Below are 27,845 nucleotides of genomic sequence, written 5' to 3' on the forward strand. Positions count from 1 at the left end.
AGTGAGGGTCTTACATTTTCAGAATAAATTCAGACTAAATGTTTTCATACTTGGCTCCTATGGTAAAATGAGGCAATTTCTCTCTCTGTCACCCACACAATCAACAGCATTTCTCATTTCATGTCATGAAAACAAATCAAGACAGTGTGTGAGAACGCTCCAGTCAGCATGCGCTGGGTGTGCAACAGTCATAAACGGCGCTTTAGATTAGGATTATGAGCTGCTGCAGCACTGGAAAAGTTCTGGCACATCAAGCCTTTTTCCATTTAAACACAAATTAGATCATTATTTTTGATATGTAGCTATCAACTATAGCATAATGATACAGCAATATGACGTGTACTTCCTCATTCAGCTGAGATCATCATAAATCCTCTCCTTCCTTATCATACGGAATTACAATATTAACGTCATCTATTCATGTCATAGACATTATATTAACATTACTGTTAAATCTATATACGTCAACACACAGTGAAACAAATATCTTGGGTAATTACATGACTTGTATGGGGATATCTCATATTGCTGCCCTCCTGAGCTCTGCTTCTGTGACTCGGTGGGTACCTGTGTCAGAAAGTCCATATTGATGATGTCAAGCGAGAGCGTTGTGGATTTACAGTGGGGCCCATAAAGGCCATCCTATCTGATGTGTGAGATTACAGTGGGGCCCATAAAGGCCATCCTATCTGATGTGTGAGATTACAGTGGGGCCCATAAAGGCCATCCTATCTGATGTGTGAGATTACAGTGGGGCCCATAAAGGCCATCCTATCTGATGTGTGAGATATTTCATGGTGAGGACCACGTGTAATCCTCCTTATAAAATGATAGAAGCGTTGGAGAAACGGTGAAAGCTGAAGCCTTTTATTAGAAAGAAAACAGAGGACATTTTATGGGCGACTCAAGTCCAACCCTGATAAAGCTCACTCTAAATAATATTAACGGTACACACTCTGGGAATACTTTTACAATCAGCTTTTCAATCAACTTCTCATTGTAAACAGGATAAATGCTTTACCATACAACTGCTGCTTGCTTCACTGGCTTCGCTGCATGATTTCAACATTTAAAATCAATTCTGCTCTTTCAAGCACCTCTCAAAGCTTAAGGGCCACATATCCGATCCTTCACTAAACTCTGCCAAAATCAATTCATATGTAGATGCGTAGATCATTTAAGTCGATTAAACAATATATCGGACCATTTAACAAGAATAGTCCCGGCACTGAGGAAACTGCAAAAACTATACCTCTTGATTTAACTCAACACTAATCTCTAATACATTCTATCACAAACTCTCTCCTTTCTTCCCTCTACAGTCCCCTCTATGAGATGGTCTCCTCTAGGATGAACTCTATGGTGTGTGGTACATCCTGTCCCTCTACCACAGTGACCGAGGGGATCTCATGTCCCTCCATGATGGCAGACAGGGAGGGGACAGAGATGGCCTGACCACCCAAGAACACCACCTGGGAGGACCCAGCCTGCCCAGAAAACATAGCCCCAGAGGAGTGCTCTGAGACGGGTACGGCCGGCACCATCACCCCCTCTGTGGTTCCATCCGTCTGGACCAGCAGAATGGTCTGCACCGCCGACTCCCCCTCGCCACCCAATCCCGTCCCTGTAGACAAGAGCACCCTCGCCCCTTCAGCCTCTACGTCGTTGGCTGTGGTTCCATCTGTTCCGTCGTCATGGAGACGGATGTGTTTGTCGAGGTTGGAGCGTGAGCGGAAGGCTGAGGGGCAGCGGTGGCAGGTGTAGGGCGTCTCTCCACTGTGGATGCGGGCGTGCTCAGTAAGACGGCCGGCCACACTGAAGGCTTTACCACACACCCAGCAGCAGAAGGGCCGCAGGCCGCTGTGGATACGCTCATGGTCCTTGAGGTGGGGCAGCTGGCGGAAACGCTTCCCACACGTAGAACACTGAGAGAGGAGGAGGAGGGGATGTGGGGGGTGGAGAGACCGGAGAAGAGGAGGAGAGAGACAGAGGAAGAAAAAGTGCAGAAAGGGGAAGAGGAGAGAGAGAGGAGAGGCAGAGAGTGAACAGAAAGAAAGAGGGAGGAGAAGTTGAAGAGGAGAGAGGTGGAAGAAGAGTGGAGGGGAAAAGGATGGGTAGGATTGGAAAACATAACGAGAGAACAAGGACAAGAGGAGAAAAGCGAACATTAAAATTCATAGATTTCATATCTTGAAAACTTATGAAAACATATTTTCTGAAACACTTCTCCAAATTTGTAGACACAGCACTTCTGGCTAAAGAGGCAGAAGAATAGGAGGGGTAGAAAAACAATGTGTGAGAAGAGAGAGAGAGAGAGATCTAGGGAGGGCAGAGGACAATGGTAGGTAGAGATAAAGAACAGAAAGAGGGACACAGGGGACCGAACAGAAAAAAAAGAAGCTGACAGAACAGAGCTGCACTACTACTGCAGGACATTCATCTTTTTCCACACAGCAGTGTTACCTGCCTGTCTGCCATACTGAATGACCACAGAGACAACGCCTACCATTAGTAGAACCAGAGGGAATCGGCAGGGACATTCTCACCAATACCTTTACAGCTTTGACTGCATTTTTTTATTGAACTATAGAAGCCTGGGGCTGTTCTGCCACACATTGTGCCACAGTGAGCAGAGAGGCTAGTTGGTCCTGAGTTTAGGACGCTGCCCAATGGAGCTGGGTCCCAGAATAGTAACACAGAGGGGAGATGGTAGGCTCTAACTCAGCCCCACTCATTAATCATAGGAAGTGTAGAGAGGGAGGGAGGACACCAGCGTGTATAATACACTGGGGTGACCACAACCACAGCTTGTCTTTTTTAGATGAGATGATTATATTTGTTTATTAGTCACATGCACAGGGTCGCAGATGTCATTTGCAAGGTACAGTGACATTGTTAAGCTCCGAGCTCCAATGGTGCAGGTCAAAAAGAGAAGTGAATAAAACAATAACATATACATATTTACAACTGTAACAATGATCCATTTCCATTGTGGGGGTGGGGCAGGGTGCATGTCCATTGTGGGGGTGGGGCAGGGTGCATGTCCATTGTGGGGGTGGGGCAGGGTGCATGTCCATTGTGGGGGTGGGGCAGGGTGCATGTCCATTGCGGGGGTGGGGCAGGGTGCATGTCCATTGCGGGGGTGGGGCAGGGTGCATGTCCATTGCGGGGGTGGGGCAGGGTGCATGTCCATTGCGGGGGTGGGGCAGGGTGCATGTCCATTGCGGGGTGGGGCAGGGTGCATGTCCATTGCGGGGGTGGGGCAGGGTGCATGTCCATTGCGGGGGTGGGGCAGGGTGCATGTCCATTGCGGGGGTGGGGCAGGGTGCATGTCCATTGCGGGGGTGGGGCAGGGTGCATGTCCATTGCGCGGGTGGGGCAGGGTGCATGTCCATTGCGGGGGTGGGGCAGGGTGCATGTCCATTGCGGGGGTGGGGCAGGGTGCATGTCCATTGCGGGGGTGGGGCAGGGTGCATGTCCATTGCGGGGGTGGGGCAGGGTGCATGTCCATTGCGGGGGTGGGGCAGGGTGCATGTCCATTGCGCGGGTGGGGCAGGGTGCATGTCCATTGCCGGGGTGGGGCAGGGTGCATGTCCATTGCCGGGGTGGGGCAGGGTGCATGTCCATTGCCGGGGTGGGGCAGGGTGCATGTCCATTGCGGGGTGGGGCAGGGTGCATGTCCATTGCCGGGGTGGGGCAGGGTGCATGTCCATTGCGGGGGTGGGGCAGGGTGCATGTCCATTGCGGGGGTGGGGCAGGGTGCATGTCCATTGCGGGGGTGGGGCAGGGTGCATGTCCATTACGGGGTGGGGCAGGGTGCATGTCCATTGCGGGGGTGGGGCAGGGTGCATGTCCATTGCGGGGGTGGGGCAGGGTGCATGTCCATTGCGGGGGTGGGGCAGGGTGAATGTCCATTGCGGGGTGGGGCAGGGTGCATGTCCATTGCGGGGGTGGGGCAGGGTGCATGTCCATTGCGGGGGTGGGGCAGGGTGCATGTCCATTGCGGGGGTGGGGCAGGGTGCATGTCCATTGCGGGGGTGGGGCAGGGTGAATGTCCATTGCGGGGGTGGGGCAGGGTGCATGTCCATTGTGGGGGTGGGGCAGGGTGAATGTCCATTGCGGGGGTGGGCAGGGTGCATGTCCATTGCCGGGGTGGGGCAGGGTGCATGACCATTGGGGGAGCAGCAGGGGGGGAAGTGAGAACTGAATGAAACAATAATAAAAGGCAGAACCACGACCAAAGTCTTGTCCAGACGGCCTCTTCTGCTAAAAAATGTGACAATCTAATTGATCCTTTGTAGTAGACTGTTTTAAATCACCTCAGAACAAGACACACCATAACGAACGTCAGTCGTGTGCAGTAGATAACCCACCACACAATCAATCAATCAATCATCTCCACCTCCCCTCCCCCTTACCTCAAAGGGCCTCTCATCGGTGTGGATCCTCATGTGGACGTTGAAGGTGGAGGTGTAGGCAAAGTCCTTCCCACAGATCTGGCAGTGGAACCTCTTGGAGCCGCGGCCCTTCCCCATAGTCCCCTGGCAGTGGGCCACAATGTGCTCCCCGAGGGCCGAGCTGGAGGCGAAGCGCCGTCTGCAGGGGGACAGGGGGCAGCGCAGGGGGGTCTGACCCGTATGGGACAGCCGATGGAGGTCCAGACCCTCCTGGGTCATACAGCAATGACCACACATATCACACTCCACCTGGATGGCAAGAGAGAGGGACACATCTACAAGGTATAACTAGCGTAGAGTGAGATCCTACTATTACAGTATCTATGTCTATAAGGTATAACTAGCGTAGAGTAAGATCCTACTATTACAGTATCTATGTCTATAAGGTATAGCTAGTGTAGAGTAAGATCCTACTATTACAGTATCTATGTCTATAAGGTATAGCTAGTGTAGAGTAAGATCCTACTATTACAGTATCTATGTCTATAAGGTATAGCTAGTGTAGAGTAAGATCCTACTATTACAGTATCTATGTCTATAAAAGGTATAGCTAGTGTAGAGTAAGATCCTACTATTACAGTATCCATGTCTATAAGGTATAGCTAGTGTAGAGTAAGATCCTACTATTACAGTATATATGTCTATAAGGTATAGCTAGCGTAGAGTAAGATCCTACTATTACAGTATCTATGTCTGTACAGTGCCTTCACATATTCACACCCCTTGACTTTTTCCACATTTTGTTGTGTTACAAAGTGGAATTAAAATGGATATAATTGTAATTATTTTGTCAATGATCTACACAAAATACTCTGTCCAAGTGGAAGAAATATTAGAACATTAGTAAAAAAAGAAGAAGAAGAAATATATAAAAAAGGAAAAGAAAAACCAATATATCTTGATTAGACAAGTATTCAACCCCTTGAGTCAATACATGTTAGAATCACCTTTGGTAGCGATTACAGCTTTGAGTCTTTCTGGGTAATACTCGAAGACCTTTCCACACTTGGATTGTGCAACATTGGCTCATTATTATTTTCTAAATTATTCAAACTCAGTCAAATTGGTTGTTGATCATTGCCAGACAACCATTTTCAGGTCTTGCCATAGATTTTCAAGCAGATTTAAGTCAAAACTAACTCAGCCACTCAGGAATATTCACTTCTTGGTAAGCAACTCCAGTGCAGATTTGGCCTTGTGTTTTAGGTTACTGTCTTGCTGAAAGATGAATGAATATCCCAGTGTCTGGTGGAAAATAGACTGAACTAGGGATGGGCATGAATAATCGATGTCAAAACTCCATCTTTAACCAGAGATCAATATTTTTTCAAATACTGTAAAACAATTGTCAAACTTTTATCTTGAAACAACGTCAATTTGCTTTGACCGTTCCATACTGTCATGACGTGGCCCTCTTTGGGTATAGCAAGTACCATCCCCCTCTCTCTCACCACCTCTCTTCCCCCTACACCCGGGTTCTGTTATCTCAGGTCATAAATTGCTAGAGGAGACTCTCTCCTCATGGCCAGGCAGTATAGAGAGAGAGAGTTTTACAGGAGAACAAAGGAACTTCTTCTACATCACAGAACTTGAGAACTAAACAATATCTATGTTTTGGAGAATGTGTAACCAGTCGGTGGAGAAGCCAGCTAAGACCGGTCCGTTTTGTTTCATGTTGTGACCTCATTGAAAGACAATACAGCCACATTACCATAACTCTGTTTATACAGGAGCCTCCGTTATGAGGTTTGCTTCTAATTATTGTATAAAATTAATGAGTAAATATGAAACTATTTGTGAAATTATGTAATATGATTTTAAACCGTTAATGTAAGAGAATTGTACTCCCTTTAAAGTTGAACTAGGACATTGACCCGCCCCATGAGCATAGACATTGATCTGGCGTCATGGGACAGCCCTTTTCTACTGTTCCAAATAAAATCCCCACCTGAAGAAAACCTCTTTAGACAACGCGTACCTCGGTTAGCTGAGGGACAAAGGTTGAATAGAGACCACAAAACCTCTGTATAAGCTAAGGTTGTAATGGTTGTTGAATTCCTAACCAAACAACGTGGAGCATTGGCTACACGGTGGAAATGGTTCAACTCTGAGACTATCGATACCGACAGAATAAGAGCAAATCTTCGATACTAATTACTAGTCTGCAGCTAGGAATTATGTCGACCTGGAATGCGAAGACCGACAAAACATCTATTCTATAAAGAACATTTCTGAATGGGACTATCCATTCTAACCATGGGAGACGACTTGGAAGCAGATAGAGAGGCGAGCGGATGAACTTTCCAACAGAAAGACGGACGATTCCAACAGAGATCTTGGACGACACACTGAGCGTAAATATACATTGATTGCAATGATTCCCGAATGAGTGAGGTTTCATGTGCAAAGGATTAGCATTTCAATCAATATAATTATCAACTGTGTAGTGACTCTTGTAATTCCCGCCCTTCTCAGTCCAGACCCACTTCCCTTTGTCCACCAAGCCGTCATATCGGCTTAGCCCACTAGGGAACATCCCGTGTCATTTCCTTGTAACCATACCTACGGTTTGTTTCTTTATGCATTTATTTAGTTAGTTAGTAAATAAATTATTAAGACAATTGATGTATGGATGATTCATGGTAAAGGCTGGGTTCGTGCAGATAATCAACAATTTACAACGTTCAGAATGAGACTAACGTGAGGTAAAGAATAATTCATTAGAAGACTAATTGATCAGATATTAAAATATCTGAAGAGTTATATTCGGAAAATTATAACTTTGTAATCTGAAGATTTTCCTTGGTGCCCTGACTTCCTAGTTAATTACATGTACATGATTCATTTTTAATCACATAATAATAATTACAGAGAATTTATTTGATAAAATAACAGTCTTCACTTTAATGATGACAAAGACATGATAATGTGCACCTGTGCATTTGTACAGTGGAGACCCGTCATTCAGGGCAGGTGGGGCAGAGCCTGTTTAGCTACAACAACAAAAAATGATATATAAAAATTACAAATAAATTGTTTGTTTTTTGTTGTGTGTTTTGCATGTTATGTGACATATCAGTTGCAAAACAATGTAAAAAAATAAAATAAATAAATATATATAAAAATGAGTTAATAAAGCCGAATAAAAACAACTCTTTTTTTGCTTTTTTGAGTAAGGCAGCTCCAAAATGCAGGTGTTTCAGCCTAGCTCAGTGCTTTATGTGGTGGAGAGGTAGCCGGCTGAAAATGCAGAGCGTAGGGGTTGGTAATCTTCTCTAGTTGCACCATGATTGGCTCAGTGTTAGTCACTCATGGGGACACCATGTCGACACAAAATTTACAGGGAGAGCTTGAAAGATCAAGACCCTTGAGTGCTACCATAGATTTACATTAGAAGTACCCATCCAAGAAGAATCAAAGTCATTGGCCACAGGTAAAATGATGTCAGATCACGTTATATCTACCGTAGCTTTGATTGGACTGATCATGTCAACATCATACTTTCAAAGTCTTAGCTAGCAAGCTAGACAAGCAGTCTTCTTCATGAATCACGTCGACCATTTACTGGCACATCCTTTTCAATCATTGTCATATGAAGACAAATGATAGATAAAAAGAATCGGTGCTCATCGGCCATTGGACGTAAACATTAATTAACATTAACACAAATCCAACAATGAGTGGTTTGGAAACCATCAGTGGCTAACAGCAAGCGCTGCAAAGCAATCCCTATTTTGCTTCCCCTACCTGCTATTCGGTGGAGATGTTGTGTGGTCCAAGTCTGGGTTTATTTTCCAAGCTTAAAATGATAAACATTCCCACGCAACACCATGGGCCAGAAAAGGTTGAATACATGGTCATGCTGTCAAGCCAGCATGACTTCTGCCGCGTTGAAAACAACTGGAAATGTAGAACTGGGAAATCTCAGACTTCATGAGTTCAACCTCTCCCTGACGGAGTCTGTAATACCTACTGTACATGTTTCAAGCAGACAACCATAGTCCCTGTGCCCAAGGAAGCGAAGGTAACCTGACCAGTAGCCCTCATGTCGATAGCCATGAAGTGCTTTGAAAGGCTAGTCATGGCTCACATCAACAGCATTCCCCGGGATACCCTAGACCCACTCCAATTCGCATACCGCCCCAACAAATCCACAGATGACAATCTCAATTGCCATTTCCCACCTGGACAAAAGGAACACCTACGTGAGAATGCTGTTGATTGACTACAGCTCAGCTAGTAACATTTAGAATTTGTTAGCCTAGGGTCTAGGCTATTACCTGAACCATAGACAGGTTTCACTCTGAAAATATTCAAAAACATTAATCTGATAAAGAAAGAGCACATTTTCATCAGAATCATTAAGTCTAGGCCTCCTCACCAAACATATGTCCTGGACATAACTCATCCCCATGCAGTGTTCAATGTAGTATTGTTAATCAATTTAGAAAATTCCAAGGAGCAGGCATAATACACTAAATCCAACGTCTGTATATCAAAAAGAAGACAGATTTTGGTTTGTATCCTTGAAAAATGTGTCTTTCAACTTGAGAAAATGTACCCACATTTCAAATGATCACTGAGAATAACTGTCCCAGACAGGAGATGCAAATCACTTCGCACTATTCTGTTATATTACATAATGTGATAAGGGCTTGGAAATAAGAACGTCTTATCTGCTAAATGAACAAAACAAGGCTATGCCATTGCACAGCTACAATAGTCATTTACAACATCAACAATGTCTACTGTACACTGTACTTCTGATCAATTTGATGTTATTTTAATGGACCAAAAATGTACTTTTCTTTCAAAAACAAGGCCATTTGTAAGTGACCCCAAATTTTTTGAACTGTAGTGTGTGTGTGTGTGTATATTATATAAGGTATTCTACTATTACAGGTATTCTACCCTCTGACGAACCATCAAACAGACAAAGTGTCAATACAGGACTAAGATGGAGTCGTACTACACCGGCTCTGACGCTCGTTGGATGTGGCAGGGCCTGCAAACCATTAGACTACAAAAGGGAAGAACAGCCGAGAGCCGCCCAGTGACACGAGCCTACCGGATGAGTTAAACTACTTCTATACTTACCTCGAGGCAAATAACACTGAAACATGCATGAGAGCACCAGCTGTACCGGAAGACTGTGTGATCACGCTCTCCACAGCAGATGTAAGACCTTTAGACAGGTCAACATTCACAAGGCCGCAGGGCCAGACGTATTACCAGGACATGTACTGCGAGCATGCGCTGACCAACTGGCAAGTGTCTTCACTGACATTTTCAACCTCCCCTTGTCCGAATCTGTAATACCAACATGTTTTAAGCAGACCAACATCGTGCCTGTGCCCAAGAAAACTAAGGCAACCTGCCTAAATGACTACCGACACGTAGCACTCACGTCTGTAGCCATGCTTTGAAAGGCTGGTCATGGCTCACATCAACAACATCATCACAGAAACCCTAGACCCACTCCAATTTGCATATCTCCCAAACAGATCCACAGATGATGCAGTCTCTATTACACTCCACACTGCCCTTTCCCACCTGGACAAAAGGAACACCTTTGTGAGAATGATATTCATTGACTACAGCTCAGCGTTCAACACCATAGTGCCATCAAAGCTCATCAATAAGCTAAGGCCCCAGGGACTAAACACCTCCCTCTGCAACTGGATCCTGGACTTCCTGACGGGCTGACCCCAGGTGGTAAGGGTAGGTATAGGTAACAACACGTCCGCCCAAGCTGATCCTCAACACAGGGGACCCTCAGGGGTGTGTGCTCAGCCCCCTCCTGTACTCCCTGTTCACTCATGACTGCACGGCCAGGCACGACTCCAACACCATCATTAAATTTGCCGATGACAACAGTGGTAGGCCTGATCACCGACAACAACAAGACAGCCTATAGGCGAGGTCAGAACCTGGCCGTGTGGTGCCAGGACAACAACATCTCCCTCAACGTGATCAAGACAAAGGAGATGATTGTGGACAACGAGAAAAAGAGGATCGAGCACACCCCCATTCTCATCGACGGGGCTGCAGTGGAGCAGGTTGAGAGCTTCAAGTTCCTTCGTGTCCACATCACCAACAAACTAACATGGTCCAAGCACACCAAGAGAGTAGTGAAGAGGGCACGACAAAACCTATTCTCCATCAGGAGACTGAAAAGATTTGGCATTGGTCCTGAGATCCTCAAAGGGTTCTACAGCTGCACCATCGAGAGCATTCTGACGGGTTGGATCACTACCTGGTATGGCAATTGCTCGCCCTCCGACCGCAAGGCCCTACAGAGGGTAGTGCGAACGGCCCAGTACATCACTGGGGCCAAGCTTCCTGCCATCCAGGACCTCTATACACCAGGCGGTGTCAGAGTAAGGCCCAGAAAATTGTCAAAGACTCCAGCCACCCTAGTCATAGACTGTTCTCTCTGCTACCACAAGGCAAGCGGTACCGGAGCACCAAGTCTAGGTCCAAGAGGCTACTAAACAGCATCGACCCCAAAAGCCAAAAGATTCCTAAAGATCTAGTCAAATGGCTACCCAGACTATTCACATTGCCTGCCCCCCCCCCCACTTTTATTTATTGTTACTTTTATCTCTTATTCTTCTCCATATTTTATGAAACTGCACTGTCGGTTCGGGGCTCGTAAGCAAGCATTTCACCTGTTGTATTTGGCACATGTGACTAATACAATTTGATTTGTATATATACTATTACAGTAATATATATATATAAATATATTATACACACACACACACACAGTGGGCAAAAAAGTATTTAGTCAGCCACCAATTGTGCAAGTTCTTCCACTTAAAAAGATGAGACCTGTAATTTTCATCATAGGTACACTTCAACTATGACAGACAAAATGAGGGAAAAGAAATCCAGAAAAATCACATTGTAGGATTTTTAATGAATTCATTTGCAAATTATGGTGGAAAATAAGTATTTGGTCACCTACAAACAAGCCAGATTTCTGGCTCTCACAGACCTGTAACTTCTTCTTTAAGAGGCTCCTCTGTATTAATGGCTCCTGTTTGAACTTGTTATCAGTATAAAAGACACCTGTCCACAACCTCAAACAGTCACACTCCAAACTCCACTATGGCCAAGACCAAAGAGCTGTCAAAGGACACCAGAAACAAAATTGTAGACCTGCACCAGGCTGGGAAGACTGAATCTGCAATAGGTAAGCAGCTTGGTTTGAAGAAATCAACTGTGGGAGCAATTATTAGGAAATGGAAGACATACAAGACCACTGATAATCTCCCTCGATCTGGGGCTCCACGCAAGATCTCACCCCGTGGGGTCAAAATGATCACAAGAACTTTGAGCAAAAATCCCAGAACCACACGGGGGGACCTAGTGAATGACCTGCAGAGAGCTGGGACCAAAGTATCAAAGCCTACCATCAGTAACACACTACGCCGCCAGGGACTCAAATCCTGCAGTGCCAGACGTGTCCCCCTGCTTAAGCCAGTACATGTCCAGGCTCGTCTGAAGTTTGCTAGAGAGCATTTGGATGATCCAGAAGAAGATTGGGAGAATGTCATATGGTCAGATGAAACCAAAATAGAACTTTTTGGTAAAAAAGTCGTCGTGTTTGGAGGACAAAGAATGCTGAGTTGCATCCAAAGAACACAATACCTACTGTGAAGCATGGGGGTGGAAACATCATGCTTTGGGGCTGTTTTTCTGCAAAGGGACCAGGACGACTGATCCGTGTAAAGGAAAGAATGGGGCCATGTATCGTGAGATTTTGAGTGAAAACCTCCTTCCATCAGCAAGGGCATTGAAGATGAAACGTGGCTGGGTCTTTCAGCCTGACAATGATCCCAAATACACCGCCCGGGCAACGAAGGAGTGGCTTTATAAGAAGCATTTCACGGTCCTGGAGTGGCCAAGCCAGTCTCCAGATCTCAACCCCATAGAAAATCTTTGGAGGGAGTTGAAAGTCCGTGTTGCCCAGCAACAGCCCCAAAACATCACTGCTCTAGAGGAGATCTGCATGGAGGAATGGGCCAAAATACCAGCAACAGTGTGTGAAAACCTTGTGAAGACTTACAGAAAACGTTTAACCCCTGTCATTGCCAACAAAGGGTATATAACAAAGTATTGAGATAAGTAATTTGGTCAATAACAAAAGTTTATTTTCCACCATAATTTGCAAATAAATTCATTAAAAATCCTACAATGTGATTTTCTGGATTTTTTTTTCTCATTTTGTCTGTCATAGTTGAAGCGTACCTATGATGAAAATGACAGGTCTCATCTTTTTAAGTGGGAGAACTTGCACAATTGGTGGCTGACTAAATACTTTTTTGCCCCACTGTATATACATAAATATAAGGAATAACTAGTATAGAGTAGGTGGCCAGTGTACCTGTCCCATGGAGCGTCCCCGTCCCTGTCCCCGGCCACGGCCCACAGTCTTGTCCTCCTCTGAGCTGGTACAGCGCTGCAGATGGATGTCCAACACTGACTGGTTCAAGAACTGGGAGGAACAGTGGGGGCACAACACTGGCTCCTTATCTGGGGAGATGGAGTGGGCAGATTGAGTTAATTACTTAATAAATTAGTGTTTATCACAGTCCAAACAGTGTCCGAGAATGTACATGGGGGGGCAGGTAGCCTAGTAGTTAGAGCTTTGGGCCAGTAACAGAAAGGTTGCTCGATCGAATCCCCAAGCTGACAAGGTAAAAATCTGTCATAGGCAGTTAACCCACTGTTCCTAGGCCATCATTGTAAATAAGAATTCTTATCGGATTTTCCTCGTTAAATAAAAGGTTAAATAAAAATACAATAAAAACACGAAATCAGTTGAAATACACTAAACATGGAAAGGACAGGGATGTATAGATTGAGTGGGTATTTAGACAGTCACATGCCCTGGTCACAGGTCCCTCCTGTCCCTACCCACCAAAACACACACTGGGTTACGGGGTATTCTGTACTGTCATCACTCAGTATATGCTACAGTATGTGGCTTAAGGTAACTTATTTATAGACACACAGACAGACACATGCACTACTGTTGGCAGTCTGGATGTTGGTAAACAGTCTCAGGCTCTCTGTCTGTTTCTGTGTAGCTAAAGGAGAAAAAAAAGATGAGAGAAGACGCTGAGCTTTGATATTTCCCCATCTTAGCCACAGGCGTCTACAGTTACCATGGCAACGCCAACCCAGCAGAATCCTCACTCCCGGCTGGAGCGTTCACCAGTCCCCCCTGAGGAGCCCTCCGTTGAAACATTTAATGAGGAACCTCTCCATCAATAGAGCATTAACTAATAAACAATTAATCAATTCCAACCAATCACATCTCTCGCTCTCGCTCTCTGAGATGCGGTCATTTCTGACGCCGACCGCAACGATGAGGTCAGCTGCAGCTACGTTGCCGCGACCCATTATTGGTGGGGTCGATTCGATAGACCAGAATTGGAGGATCCTCCATCTTTTAAGTCCCCAGTTTGGGAACATTTAGGCTTCCCAGTAGATTACAGGGGTGATGGATAGAGTTGTGGATAAAACGGGTAACACTAAGTCACCACGCTCAACAAGAATAGCCTATGCAGCTAACAACACTTCAAATATGTTGACACATTTACAGCAACATCAGTGGGCCCCAGTATACCAGAGTAAGATGGAAACGCAAAGAAACTACACAACATCGTTTTCCCTCTGCATTCAAGTAGCCCTTGGCAGCTGATTCTGAACGAGCCAAATAAATTACAAGAGCGATAGACAGGCTATGTTTATATTTTTTACCATCTTTGGTTTATAGCTGTGGGTATGCATCCATTCCCGGTGGTTTAGAATAGGGGGTATTAACTCCTCGTGAAAGTGCTTGAGCCAGGTACGAACTTCCCACTTGCACCCATTTCAGCAAACAGGTTGTACCCGCTCTATATAGACAAACCAAAGCTGAAGTTTTCAATGAATTGGTCAATGCACCCTGTGTTGAGCTTATAGTGACAGCCCATCACATTACCCCGGAGTGGGAGATGTGTGTTTTGAAGCGTGGTACATTGGACACTGAAGGAGGCAGTGTCACGGTGCGTTCATAACCAAGTGGGAATTTACCGCATACAACGGGGAATAATCCACTTGAACGGAGTAATTACTATTGGGAAACTGGTCTATCATCCTGAGAATCCTCTTCTCCCACATGGTGACCTCTGACGTCACCTACTAAGGAAATCACCGCATACAACTGGGAATAATCCACTTGAACGGAGTAATTACTATTGGGAAACTGGTCTATCATCCTGAGAATCCACTTCTCCCACATGGTGACCTCTGACGTCACCTACTAAGGAAATCACCGCTATAACAGCATTTTCGGCAGCTAAATCCAACAACAAACCCATTATTTATAAAAAGCAATCTATTAGTGTGTTTTTTTAACTATAATTTGTTTACAAGCGTGATAGCTCTCCTTTTAGTTTATGGTTGACACAGCTTGTTGGCCATTAACTAATCCTTTTTTCTCAACGAGTTCAAATCACACGAGTGAATTCAACTGGTATTTACGACTTCATATCTGGTAAATACCCACCTTCCACATGGTTACAAACGCAACAGCTGAGTGGAAACTTGAGGGCCAACATAACATTCCGGCCATTTTCCCCCTGAACAGAAACCGAATCGTGACCACAAAAATACAATACCTACCCAACCATACGTTTGGTGAACAATTATACCCCTAATTATTACTAAGGCGCATGGATTTACTTCTGCATACTTAACATGGAAATCAGCTCCATTATGAACAGCTTCACTAATTCACAGCCACACTATATAATCACCACTGTCCTTATAATCTAATTCATTATGATCTAAAAGGCTAAACTGATCCTAGATCAGCACTTCTACTCTGAGAAGCTTGGATACGGGCACTGTTCTCTGTCTCATCCAGTGCTTATCAGACACACAGAGAGGAGGGCAGCTGAGAGGAGAGGGGAGGAGCTACCTTGGTGAATGAGGGAGTGCAGGTCCAGCTCCTTCCTGCGTTTGAAGGCCTCTCCACAGACAGAGCAGGGGAACGGGTGGCTGGTGTGGAGCAGTCTGATGGACAGAACATAATGAAGGGAAGAGAAAGAAGTATAAACAACAACTAATGTTAATAATACACTTCTGAATAAATTACTAAAATGTTATGGTGGTTTTTCAGAGCAGAAAATGAAAAAACGAGGGATAAAAACAAAGCTATAAAAAACGAGGGCTATAATACAGTACTGCAATGAGCAATATGGTTTTCTTGGAAGCTGAGAAAGAATTAAAGCTGTGAGGAAAAGGGACAAAAGGAGCATCACCATCATCAACAATATTAGTACCAGTGAGCTGCTGCACATAACACTGCAGTGTGTCATTTGTAGATGCATGTAAGCCACGCTTCAAGGGCCCACTGTAATCCTCATCCACAGAGGAGGAATAACACACACAACCACATGCTGGCTATCACCTTAGTGTCACAGTATTAGGATTACCTCCAGACCTGTGTGCTTAACCATGTTGTAAAGCCTTTTAAGGTTCAATATGGAGTCATTAGGTGTGTCATATAATACAATGGCTGCAGATAAACGTGTGGTTTCAGTGTGTGATGAGATATGAGAGCCTATGTTTATCCATTCCATAATGGCAGGATATAGGCCTGGGGAAGGAGAGGGAGGAGAACCACTGGGATGTATTTAACTGGCTGGATCAGTGTTGTGTTTGATCACTAGCACAGTGTTTCCCTGCCCTGGTCCTCCAGTACCCCCAACAGTACACAGCTTCGTTGTAGCCCTTGACAAACACACCTCATTCAACTCATTGAGGGCTTGATGATTAGCTGACAAGTTGAATCAGGTGTGTTTGTCCAGGGTTACAATAAAAATGTGTACTGTTGGGGGTACTGGAGGACCAGGGTTGGGAAACACTGAGGTGGTAGAAGAGTTCACCTAAACACATTTCTTCAGCAGTGGAGGTATTCAACTCTTAACTACAGTCCTGCAGTGTCATGGTTTTATTCTAGCCCAGCATTAAAACCCTCAGATTCCACTAATCAACCCTGGCAAGCAGGTGATTTAGTGCTCGCCACTAGCCAATGCATTACAAGCAGCTGAGTTAATGTCCTTGGTAACGATAATGTTCGTCACACTGTCCTAGATGGTCAGTGTGGGCATCAGGCCAGCTAAAGAAATAATGATTATGAATCACTGAAAAATACATTGTGTTCTACGTATAATTCATGACTGATGATAGTGAATTTGTAAAGTACTTAACCCCATCGTTTAATATTAGATGGTAAACATAGTGTGTGCTGTGGACCACTTCTAGCCCTATATAAACTGTCTGGTCGATCATCCCTTTGCACAGGGCTGACAATAAGAATCAATATTTTAGGCCAAGATGACCCTGAGATTTAAAGCTTCAATCCAGGTCATCTCTCCACACCCCCCAGTGTTCGCTAATGAGAGGGGGTGTAGGGATACGGACTGTACCCTGCAGAGACAACTGGGACTTCCTGCTTCGCCCCAACTACACATTGACATACAGTTCAAGGGTAACGTTCCATTCACTCCCTGATCACGCCCTCCTATTGATCCCCGGATCATTTCTCCTGCCTCACCTCCTCCCTCCCCACATCCCCCACCTCTAGCTCCTCAGCCGGTCTGTCTCCATCGCCTTGTCATCCTACCCCTTATCGTTATCATCTTAATTTACCGCCGCCAACCTGTCAATCATCGCTAGCGAGGGCTCAAGGGCACTGAGGTATCTCTGTTAACAACTCGGATTAAATCCCCTCACTGTGTAGGAACAGGGTCCGGCCTGTGTTTGGGTTATGTGTAACACATCTCCTGTTCTCAGTCCAGTCTTATGCTCTACTGTCACTGTAAATACAGTACCGTGGTGTGTTTGTGTCTCCCTGTAAAACATGGAGGGTTCAATCAAGGTAACTTACACATTGAAATGCGTCACCTGTGTTCCTTGTCTAATCTAGTTCTGTGAAACAGGCCTTTGGGGTTGATTTCAACCTGCACATTTAATTGAGTCACAGCCCAGTCACACCCGTACCTGTGCTCCTGCAGCTGTTGGTCAGTCTGAAAGCGAGCAGTGCAGTTGGGACAGGCGAACAGCTGGCTTTCTCCATCCTCCCCCTCTGGTGTCCTCTTCTGCAGGGATGTCATTGACACAGCACAACATCAGGGGAAACAACTAACAGCCCGTCTCAATGTTAACGTAGAGACAAATAGCATTCCTGAATTTCTCTGATCTTTGAGAGCTTCAGTGTGTACAGATATTTGTTCTAGCCCAGCAGCAATACACCCGATTGGACTGGAACAAAACCTTGTTCACGCTGTGGCTCTCCAGGACTTGTCCGTGGTGTGTTCAGAGATGTTCTCATTGTAAGACATTCTAAAAACAATCAGGTAATCCATGGCTGTGTCCCAAATGGCTCCGCATTCCCTATATATTAAAAACTACTTTGACCAGAGCCCGACAGGGACCAGAGTCCAATAGGCCCTGGTCAAAAGTAGTGCACCACATAGGGAATAGTGTACTATAGGGTGCAGTGACCCCCCCCATGTCTGACCTTCCATCGGGACCTGCGGCGGCGGGATTTGGGCTGGCTGTGGGTGAGGCCGTGCCTCTTCAGGGCGCCCGGCTGGGAGAAGCGCTTGCCACACACGGAGCAGGGGAAAGGTTTGGTGCCCATGTGGGTCAGGCTGTGGCGCAGCAGGTTGGGAGAGGACGCAAACGACTTCTGACACACCTGAATTAACCAAGAAGAAGAACAAATATGAATTTGATTGACAGAAGCCCAGTACAACATAGCTATTTCACATAGCACAAGAGCACTGAGACTTCTTCACATAGATTAAACAGAAAAATAAACATTAAGTATATAATAGGAAGCTATTCCTAACTAACTCCTGCTACTTGTTGATACACAACTAGTTTCAGTCATTAACATCAATATTTCACAGCATTTTCAATCGAACACATGTCCAGTCTAGCAGTACCTTGCAGGTGAAGAGCTTCTCTCCGGTGTGGCTGAAGACGTGAGCGCGGAGGAACCCCCTGCGTGTGAAGGTCTGGCCACAGTGGGGGCAGACGTGGGGGAGAGGGGTGCGGGACCAGTCCTGCATCAGCTTGGCTGGAGGAGGGAGGTTGGTGTCCAGTTGTTCCCCCACTACAGTATTCTCCTCCTGCTCTTCCTTAAGGATGACTGGATTCACCTCTTTACCCTGGTCTTTGTTCTCTGCCCAATGAGGAGAGAGCATGGTCAGAAACTATTGACGGTACGTCAAAATAACCTTAAACAATAGTGAAACGTAGCAATATTCCGTTTGGATTGGAATCAGTTATTATTCTATTTTTTACAGCAGAGTTAAGTCTTCCCACTATGTTGAACCCAGCTGCCACTGGGTCAAACCCAGCAGCCACTGGGTCGAACCTACCATTGAGATCGTTGATGCTGCGTATCCTGATAGCAGGTATTTTCGCTGGCGAGCCTGACGCAGCACTGAACGAGGCGGCAGGTGGGGACAGCATCCTCTTGGGGGCGCGGGGGCTTCCCTGGGGGGGTGTGGCTGCTCCTGCTCCAGTCCCTGGTTCCCCACGGTGCTGGCGTCGGTGGTAAAGGTACTGGGTGGTGTTCATGAAGCTCTGGCCACACTGGGAACAGTGGTGGAGGGGCTCGTTCAGGCCGTGCTTGTCCCTACGGTGGGCACTGAGCTCTGGCTCTTTACTGAAGCAGGCTCCACACTGGGCACACAGGAAACTCTGGACCACCTTAGGCACCTGAACCGGAGCACAGGTAGAGACAGTGGAAGTAGAGGAGGTTTCATTCTGGTTCTGTTCCTCAGTTCCATTGTACTGGGAATCCGCCACCCCCACTGTCTCCTCTTTAGACTCTTCCACCATCTCTTCCACCACCTCTTGCTGCAGTGTTACTATTTTGTAATCCTGGTAATCTGCATCCTGCGTCTGTCCTCCCTGGGCCTGGGTTTGTGTGACCCCTTCCTTGCCTTTCTCCTTGTGCTGCTTGCGGTGGTAGAGGAAGAGGGTGGTGTTGAGGAAGCTCTCCCCACACACAGTGCAGTGGTGCAGGGCTTCCTTGAGGCCATGCTGGGACTTGCGGTGGGTGACCAGCTCAGACACCATGCCGAAGCTGGAGCCACAGTCCACACACAGCAGGCTGGACGGGGGCTTGAGCTTCTTGGCTGCCTTTATCCTGTAGAAGTAGGACGTCTGCTCAGGGTTATCGGCTGGGGGGTCCTGGGAGGGAGCGGGGTCTGGGGGTCCTGGGAGGGAGCGGGGTTGGGGATGGACTGGCTGTCTGCTGCAGACTGGGCCTCTGTAGACGAATGAGCTGCCTGAGCCTGGATCTCAGAGGCTTTAGAACCAGTGGATTCCCCTATGCTCTCTGTTTCTGGCTCTTCCTTGCCTCCTTCCTGCCCTCTGTTGGTGGCGTTTGGCAGATACATGTGATCCAGGGTGGCTGATATGTCCTCTGCACTCATCCCATCCTCCTCTTTCTCTGCTGACAGCTGAGACTTCACTACATCCTGCTCCTGCTGAGTTTGTTGTGCCCTCTCCTGACTCCTTCCTCTTCCTCTGCCCCCTCCTCCTTCTTGGTCATCCGTTGAGTTTGGTTCATTCGGTTCATCTGGACCCAGGTCCACCTCCATTTCAGCCTGACTGTGCTTCCCCTCTCCCTCTGGGGCCAGTTCTGATCCAGATCCAGAGCCGGTCTCGTCTGGTTGTGGTTGGGTGGGTCCTGCCTTGGTCTGCAGACACTGACCATGTTTGCGGTGCTGCTGCCAGAGGATCAGGGAGTGGAACAGGGCGTCACAGTCTCCACACTGGTACAGGATCTTGGGCTGATCTCCGGAGGAAGGCTTATTTGGGCTAGCCATGGCCAGACCTGGTGCACCAGAGCTGGGCATCACAGAGGAGACACTGGCCTTGGTCTGAGGGGCAGGCAATGGAGCAATGGGCTGGGTATATATCTGCTGCTGGAGAGAGAGAAAAAGAGAATGTGAGAAAAGAAGACAAAACACAACCTGACCAGTCTGGACAATAATGAGTGAATGAAAACAATATGTTTTGGTGTCAAATTGAAAGAACTCCACCTAACAATGGAGGTTTCCATGGCAGTACTGGATAGCAATACCATCACAGGTCAGCAGGTAGCCTAGCAGTTATATGGTTGGGTTTGAATACCTGAGCCGACAAGGTAAAAACCTCATTTGCTCCATGGGTGCCTTACTACTATGGCTGACCCTGTAAAAGAACACATTACACTGCACCTATGTGGTGTATGTGACAATATTTTTTGTTGTTGAAAAAGTCCATAGACAATTCAAACAGGAACAGTGTTTTTGTCAGGCAGATGAAGGATGACAAGAGAGGAATATAGTAATAGAGTATTCAGAGGACAGAGGGGTCAATGAGAGCAGACAGAGCAGTCTTTAGATCAACAGAGCCGGGGAGGGAGGGTTTCTCTGAGCGGGGGGGTAAGGACTGAGGGGCAGGGCGATGATAAATACCACAGGCCTATCAGTTGAGTTCAGAGGGCCAGTCCGTGGCGTTTGAGAACTGCTCGTTGATCCATTAGGATGATAAGAACCATCAAGGTCGAGGTTAATGATGTGTTCCTTCAGGAGTGTCTTCATTCAAGCAGAGGCAACACTGTGGCTCATTCTGTTATTAGTAGCCTAGACTGAGTACTACCAGCTGGTTTCTACTTTTGGTAATTTGTTGGCATCATTGTTAGAATTGAGGAATGCAGAAACATTTAGTATCGTATGTAGAAACAGATTGCTATTATGGATATACACTGCTCAAAAAAGTAAAGGGAACACTTAAACAAAACAATGTAACTCCAAGTCAATCACATTTCTGTGAAATCAAACTGTCCACAAACTGTCCACTGAAGCAACACTGATTGACAATAAATTTCACATGCTGTTGTGCAAATGGAATAGACAACAGGTGGAAATTATAGGCATTTAGCAAGACACCCCCAATAAAGGAGTGGTTCTGCAGGTGGAGACCACAGACCACTTCTCAGTTCCTATGCTTCCTGGCTGATGTTTTGGTCACTTTTGAATGCTGGCGGTGCTTTCACTCTAGTGGTAGCATGAGACGGAGTCTACAACCCACACAAGTGGCTCAGGTAGTGCAGCTCATCCAGGATGGCACATCAATGCGAGATGTGGCAAGAAGGTTTGCTGTGTCTGTCAGCGTAATGCCCAGGGCATGGAAGCGCTACCAGGAGACAGGCCAGTACATCAGGAGACGTGGAGGAGGCTGTAGGAGGGCAACAACCCAGCAGCAGGACCGCTACCTCCGCCTTTGTGCAAGGAGGAGCACTGCCAGAGCCCTGCAAAATGACCTCCAGCAGGCCACAAATGTGCATGTGTCTGCTCAAACGGTCAGAAACAGACTCCATGAGGGTGGTATGAGTGCCTGACGTCCACAGGTGGGGGTTGTGCTTACAGCCCAAAACCGTGCAGGACGTTTGGCATTTGCCAGAGAACACCAAGATTGGCAAATTCCCCACTGGCGTCCTGTGCTCTTCACAGATGAAAGCAGGTTCACACTGAGCACGTGACAGACGTGACAGTTTGCAGACGCCGTGGAGAACGTTCTGCTGCCTGCAACATCCTCCAGCATGACCGGTTTGGCGGTGGGTCAGTCATGGTGTGGGGTGGCATTTCTTTGGGGGGCCGCACAGCCCTCCATGTGCTCGCCAGAGGTAGCCTGACTGCCATTAGGTACCGAGATGAGATCCTCAGACCCCCTGTGAGACCATATGCTGGTGCGGTTGGCCCTGGGTTCCTCCTAATGCAAGACAATGCTAGACCTCATGTGGCTGGAGTGTGTCAGCAGTTCCTGCAAGAGGAAGGCATTGATGCTATGGACTGGCCCGCCCGTTCCCCAGACCTGAATCCAATTGAGCACATCTGGGACATCATGCCTCGCTCCATCCACCAACGCCACGTTGCACCACAGACTGTCCAGGAGTTGGTGGATGCTTTAGTCCAGGTCTGGGAGGTGATCCCTCAGGAGACCATCCGCCACCTCATCAGGAGCATGCCCAGGCGTTGTAGGGAGGTCATACAGGCACGTGGAGGCCACACACCCTACTGAGCCTAATTTTGACTTGTTTTAAGGACATTACATCAAAGTTGGATCAGCCTGTAGTGTGGTTTTCCACTTTAATTTTGAGTGTGACTCCAAATCCAGACCTCCATGGGTTGATAAATTTGATTTCCATTGATAATTTGTGTGATTTTGTTGTCAGCACATTCAACTATGTAAAGAAAAAAGTATTTAATAAGAATATTTCATTCATTCAGATCTAGGATGTGTTATTTTAGTGTTCATTTATTTTTTTGAGCAGTGTAGTTAAATCTCCATAGTCTTAGTAAATACTTTTTGGTTGCTTGTTTTGATGCCACAAACTAACTAAATCACCATTTCAAGACATTTCAGTAATGTCTGATTTATTTAGTTTCAGAGTAAGTACTCACAACTCAGCGTTTTAGCTCAGTAGAGGAGCGGAGTTATAAAACCAGACTATTTAGCTTGAACTGCCGCTGACACCGTTCTTATCCAATGTGGCAAAAACGATTACTGCAGACCGTCCGGAGCTCTTGAAATAGTGTCATGTATGTGTGTATTCATATGTTCTTGATGAACGAGCTTTTTCAATGTGACGCTGGTGGTTGAGTCAGTCTCCTAGAAGGACTTGAGACAGGAAACTGTGTCTACAACCCAAATAGCATCCTATTCCTTATAGTTCTCAACTTTTGACCAGGGCCAATAGGCCTGTTTGGTCAGTGAAACTGGCTAGTGTGTATAGAGGCCTGTACCATAATGAATTGATTTAATTAACGATTCCAGAACTGGACTTCAACTCTGGAAGTGCACTAAAATATTACACATGGGTCAACATGTAATTAAAGTAACTGAGGGAGCACACCACTTTGCTGAAGTTTCTTTTTAATAACACTTAATCTGTCCCTCTTGGTAAGCAAGATGGGTCATAGGAATGTCATTAAATACATACATATTACAAAGTGGTTCTACCATAGAGTTCATTTTCCATCTTCCTTTTTAATGCTAAAAAGCAAAAGCTTCTAATTTCCTACCCGGCCTCTTCCATGTAATTACAGTTCGCTGGATCCGAACAAGTCAAGTTAAAAAACGTTCGGTATCATAGCAGCCTACATTAATTTGAAATGTAAACACCCCGTTTTATAGCAATGTCGCCTTTAATGTTACACAGAAATTATGATAATCTAGCTAATGAAGTCTGAATGGTAGTAATAAGGCAGCTGACGGCAGAGCAGGGGCCAGAATGCCATAAGGCACTTAGGTTTTATAGAATGTTTCCACAGCTGATTCATCTGTGAGGAGCCCAATGAGCCATCCATCAGGAGGAGGGGTGGAGCTGACTGATTCATCTTTCACGCTCCTTTTCTCTCCCCACTGGCAACTCAAGATGCAATCTGCCTGTCACTCATGACACCACGCTTTATGGTTCTGAGCTTGAGGAGACCGTCACCATGGGAGGCTGGGGACACGTTTTGGAGAGCGACGCTGGTAAACGTCACTCACGGTCGACGGCTCAATATTTTAAACCTCCGAGCATACTGTAGCTATCATTACGAGGTAGCGATACAGTGGAACAAGGATAGTGTTACTCCCTGTTACATAGTAACAGAAAAAGTATCTGTACATTGGAATATTATAACTCAATATTTGATGTAGAAAGAAATGTGATCCGTCATCTTATTTTATTTCTATTAGTGAATATTGTAGTCTATTTTTATCCTCTAAAAATAAACAAAACAGGTCATCTAATTTCCTATTATGACTTAACAAACAAGTGAACTGAAAATTCTTGGTTATGTATGTCTTAACAGAGGATCTAATTCCTTTTGTACTTGGTGCAGTGCCGTTTTGTAGGCTACAGAGCTTATCAGAGTCCAAAACATGTACGCGTCTGCACAGCAGTGTTCTAGAGTGTTGGACCGTAGGCTTTCATTTTTGAATTCTCAGTGAGGCTCAAGCTATTTTTCAACCGTCACTACATACAAACTGGAGCCTCGTTGGTTGGGAACTTTGAAGGAGCATGGTCGTGTTGTGCCTCCCCCACAGATGGACCGCCGGACTATCACGGCTCTGCGCGTGTGGACTTGGAATTATGCTTCAGCCTCACAAGGCTCGCCAATTCACATGGGAGGCCTTGAGCAAAATAATGGCGACACTATGAAATGTACACACTATTGCATTAATAAATTGTAATATAATAATTTATGCCATTTAGCAGACGCTTTTATCCAGAAGCATTTAGCCTAGATGTGGAAAAGATGAGAAAAGTTGAATAAAAAGTTATTGTTTATCAATGTTCTAGACCTAGCCTATTTAGTTTAAAATGTCCATGGAGTTTGAAGCTTCCACTATTACCTGAGTCTGTAGGAAGGGGATGGAGACGGGGGTGGGGGCCCCACTCCCCACGTTCTCTGTGGTGCAGGTCAGCTGGTGGGCCAGCACCTCCTCCAGTGTGTCAAACTCTTGGTAGCAGGGGAAGCACATGTACACAGAGGCACTATCCATCGCCATACCTGCAAAAGGGAGAGAGAGAGGAGATCTAGACCAAAACAGTGCATTACTGATCATATTCAATTCAGGTTGGGTGTTCTGTTTTATGTCTGCAAGCAACACCTGAACTCAATTATTAGCCTATAGCCTCACTAATATGTTATTAACCATTGTGATGTCTTAAGGGTAAAAAATGACCAGCCACTATGTTTAACAGCAGAGAAAATCCCCTAAATGATATTTTTTCAACTTGAAATTTGATGACTTTTCCTAGCGACCCCAACATCAGAATTTTTTTTATCATCGCCTTTGTTCATATTTCCATGAAAGCTGTACACCCCCAGGGTACAAATATTGTCTTATGGTCATTTCTGACCCGGCAGTTAAACAATCCTTTACACACCACAAAAACCACCAAGATGCAATGAGAAATTGAGATTATGTGCTACTGATTGAACTAAACATGAGTGCACGTTTCAGTGCCCAACAGGTCGTAGATCTGATTTTTTCAGATGTCCAGGAGGAATAAGAGAACAATGATTTAGAAGAGGAGGTATCTGAAGAAGAAGATAGGGAAGAATACAACCCAGAGCATGATGCATCATCTTTAGATGAAGAAATCCCCCAAGCTGAAAGAGACATTTTTGTCAAAGAGCAGCAAAATAACATGGTTGGTGTCCAGTGATTGTGAAGAAGGAAAACCCATATATTCACAAAGTTTGTAATGAATGACAGGTTGTTTCTTTGTGCAAAATAGATATGGGGTTTAAGATTAAATTAAGCTGCTTTATTTTAGGGACTTAGTGAAGGCAGGTCATGTTTTACCCTTAGGTCAAGGGGAGTATACAGAATGTTAAGGCTACACAAGGGTTAACATAACCTAAATGTAGCATATCCACCCCACCATACACACAGAGCTGAAATAGCATCATCTTTATTTGGAGACCGATTGAGAATGTGTTGTATTACCCCATGTATAAATGCTGGCAAATCCTCAAATGGGAACGATGTAAAAAGATTTGATTTAAATCATGTTGTAAACATTGCCCTCTACTGATGGAAATTAGTATCTTCATGTGTTCCTGGGATTTGGTCAGACAGGAGATTTGAACTTTCAGACAAAATGGCAGTAGGTAATGTAATTTTGTCCACGCTGGTGCTCCTAAAACGTAGAGAATGTATGTATATGTAACAAAACATCTGTAAAAAAAAAAAAGAAGAAGCAATGTTTGTTTTCCAAAGAGGGTTGATGGGTTATTAAAAAAATACACTACTGACTTTTCGTCCTCATGCTAGCTAGCAGTAGCCACCGCAGCCAATTTGGAATAGCATTGTCATTTCAGTGGACATGCCATTCCATAATGGCTGCTGTGACTACTGCTATCTAGCATGAGCACGAAAATGACTTTTCTGGGAAAACTCGCAGAATTCCCATCTTCTCGGTGGAGCCGTGTGGATAGAGGTAAAATGTGGAGTATAGTAGCATATCCCATCCCTGCATAGAGGTACGTTTTCCGACCCATATCTCGTGCTGGCTCCAGTGTCTTAATTATATCATGATTGCGTTCTGACCCCAGTGCAGATGTGTAAGTGTAATGGTAGAGTATCTTCTGGCAATAATAATCTATTCCACAACGGTATATGATTAGGTCATGATTGTAGGCTACTTTATACAGCTTTATAGTTTTCCCCAACAGAACTAGAGAATAACATGCAACACAATACGACAAACAGCTAATACCTTTTAGTGGAATTGTGTACTGACACATTGCAATACGTTCACACTAACTTGGGCCATTACAGTGCAAATTAGTGAATGGCGCCAAATTAATGACTAAAGTGATCCAGACTCCAAATCCCAGAGGTCAGCAATTTAGCTGTTTGCTATTTTATTTGGTGGCTCACTCGCTGGTGGCACTGGCAAGTTTATATTTGGTTTAATTTAGCTAACTAACGTTACTATAGTTAGTTGATGCAGGTTTGTGGGAATATAAATAACGTTAGCCTATTCTGTATTGATTGACAGCCAGCTAGCTAGTTGCTAGTTAGCATTTCCGCAAACAAACAATTCAAGCAACGTTTAGCTACATCACCACGATTAATATCACATTAAAACTGATTGAGCTTTATCAATATAAGTCAGTTGTCTGGTTAGCTAAACTAATCCACCACTGTCTGCCAGCAGTCGCTCTGAAGATATTTTATGTGCTTTGTAAAAACGACGAAGAAGGGTGGCATTCACTTCTTCTGTGGTGTAATGGCGGCTGCAGTTTCGATGTAAACGTTGGATGTCTCCCCCCGTTGAGACTCCGCGAAAACAGAAATCAGTCCCTGAAATGTTGTCCTGGCTGAAGTCACATTCCATCCATAAAAAGGGGAATTAAGTTAGATAATTACAAAATAACGACTCACCGAAAACTGAAGCCGTTATCTCTTGAAGAAACAAGTTGTGTTATTGTTCCAACATGTTAACAAGGCTTGAGCGGATTGGCTGTCTGCTCTCTCGTACGCCGTACACCAATCGAATTCGACTACACTACACAAAAGAACGCATTTAGCGTATGCCTTTGGTGCAACATGATGGATGTCAGAAGTCCCAAACAGGGCACTTAAATTGTTGTTTTTCTGTTTATCAACTCGGTTTTCAATAGTTTTTGTAGCAAATAAGATAGAACATGCAACTTTCATAAAAAAAAAAATGTTTGTCACACACCAGAAATATGCAGTGACATGCTTACAGTCAGCCATAGTAGTACTGCGCCCCTGGAGCAAATT

The 27,845-nt window shown here is 45.4% G+C and overlaps 1 protein-coding gene across 1 annotated transcript; it reads right to left on the bottom strand.

Moving 5' to 3' along the window:
• Positions 1 to 851: 851 nt before the first annotated feature.
• Positions 852 to 27,674, bottom strand: LOC135520560 (zinc finger protein 658B-like). Its single transcript, XM_064946206.1, has 11 exons — positions 27,483 to 27,674; positions 24,936 to 25,093; positions 19,789 to 20,470; positions 18,911 to 19,756; positions 18,473 to 18,711; positions 18,043 to 18,222; positions 17,523 to 17,620; positions 15,436 to 15,530; positions 12,850 to 12,998; positions 4,419 to 4,706; positions 852 to 1,925 (listed from the first exon to the last, which is right to left on the bottom strand). Exons 2-11 carry the CDS (start codon positions 25,089 to 25,091, stop codon positions 1,329 to 1,331), a joined length of 3,330 nt encoding a protein of 1,109 aa, XP_064802278.1. The 5' UTR covers positions 25,092 to 25,093; positions 27,483 to 27,674; the 3' UTR covers positions 852 to 1,328.
• Positions 27,675 to 27,845: the final 171 nt, after the last annotated feature.

Source organism: Oncorhynchus masou, chromosome 29 (genome assembly GCF_036934945.1).
Source record: "Oncorhynchus masou masou isolate Uvic2021 chromosome 29, UVic_Omas_1.1, whole genome shotgun sequence".
In the NCBI taxonomy this organism is placed as follows: domain Eukaryota; kingdom Metazoa; phylum Chordata; class Actinopteri; order Salmoniformes; family Salmonidae; genus Oncorhynchus; species Oncorhynchus masou.

Coding starts and splice junctions, on each gene's coding strand:
- LOC135520560 (XM_064946206.1), bottom strand. CDS start 25,091: ATGGCGATGGATAGTGCCTCTGTGTACATGTGCTTCCCCTGCTACCAA. Junction 20,471..24,935: donor TCCCCTTCCTACAGACTCAG/GTAATAGTGGAA, acceptor CTCTCTCTCCAG/CAGCAGATATATACCCAGCC. Junction 17,621..18,042: donor GCCGCAGGTCCCGATGGAAG/GTCAGACATGGG, acceptor ACATCCCTGCAG/AAGAGGACACCAGAGGGGGA.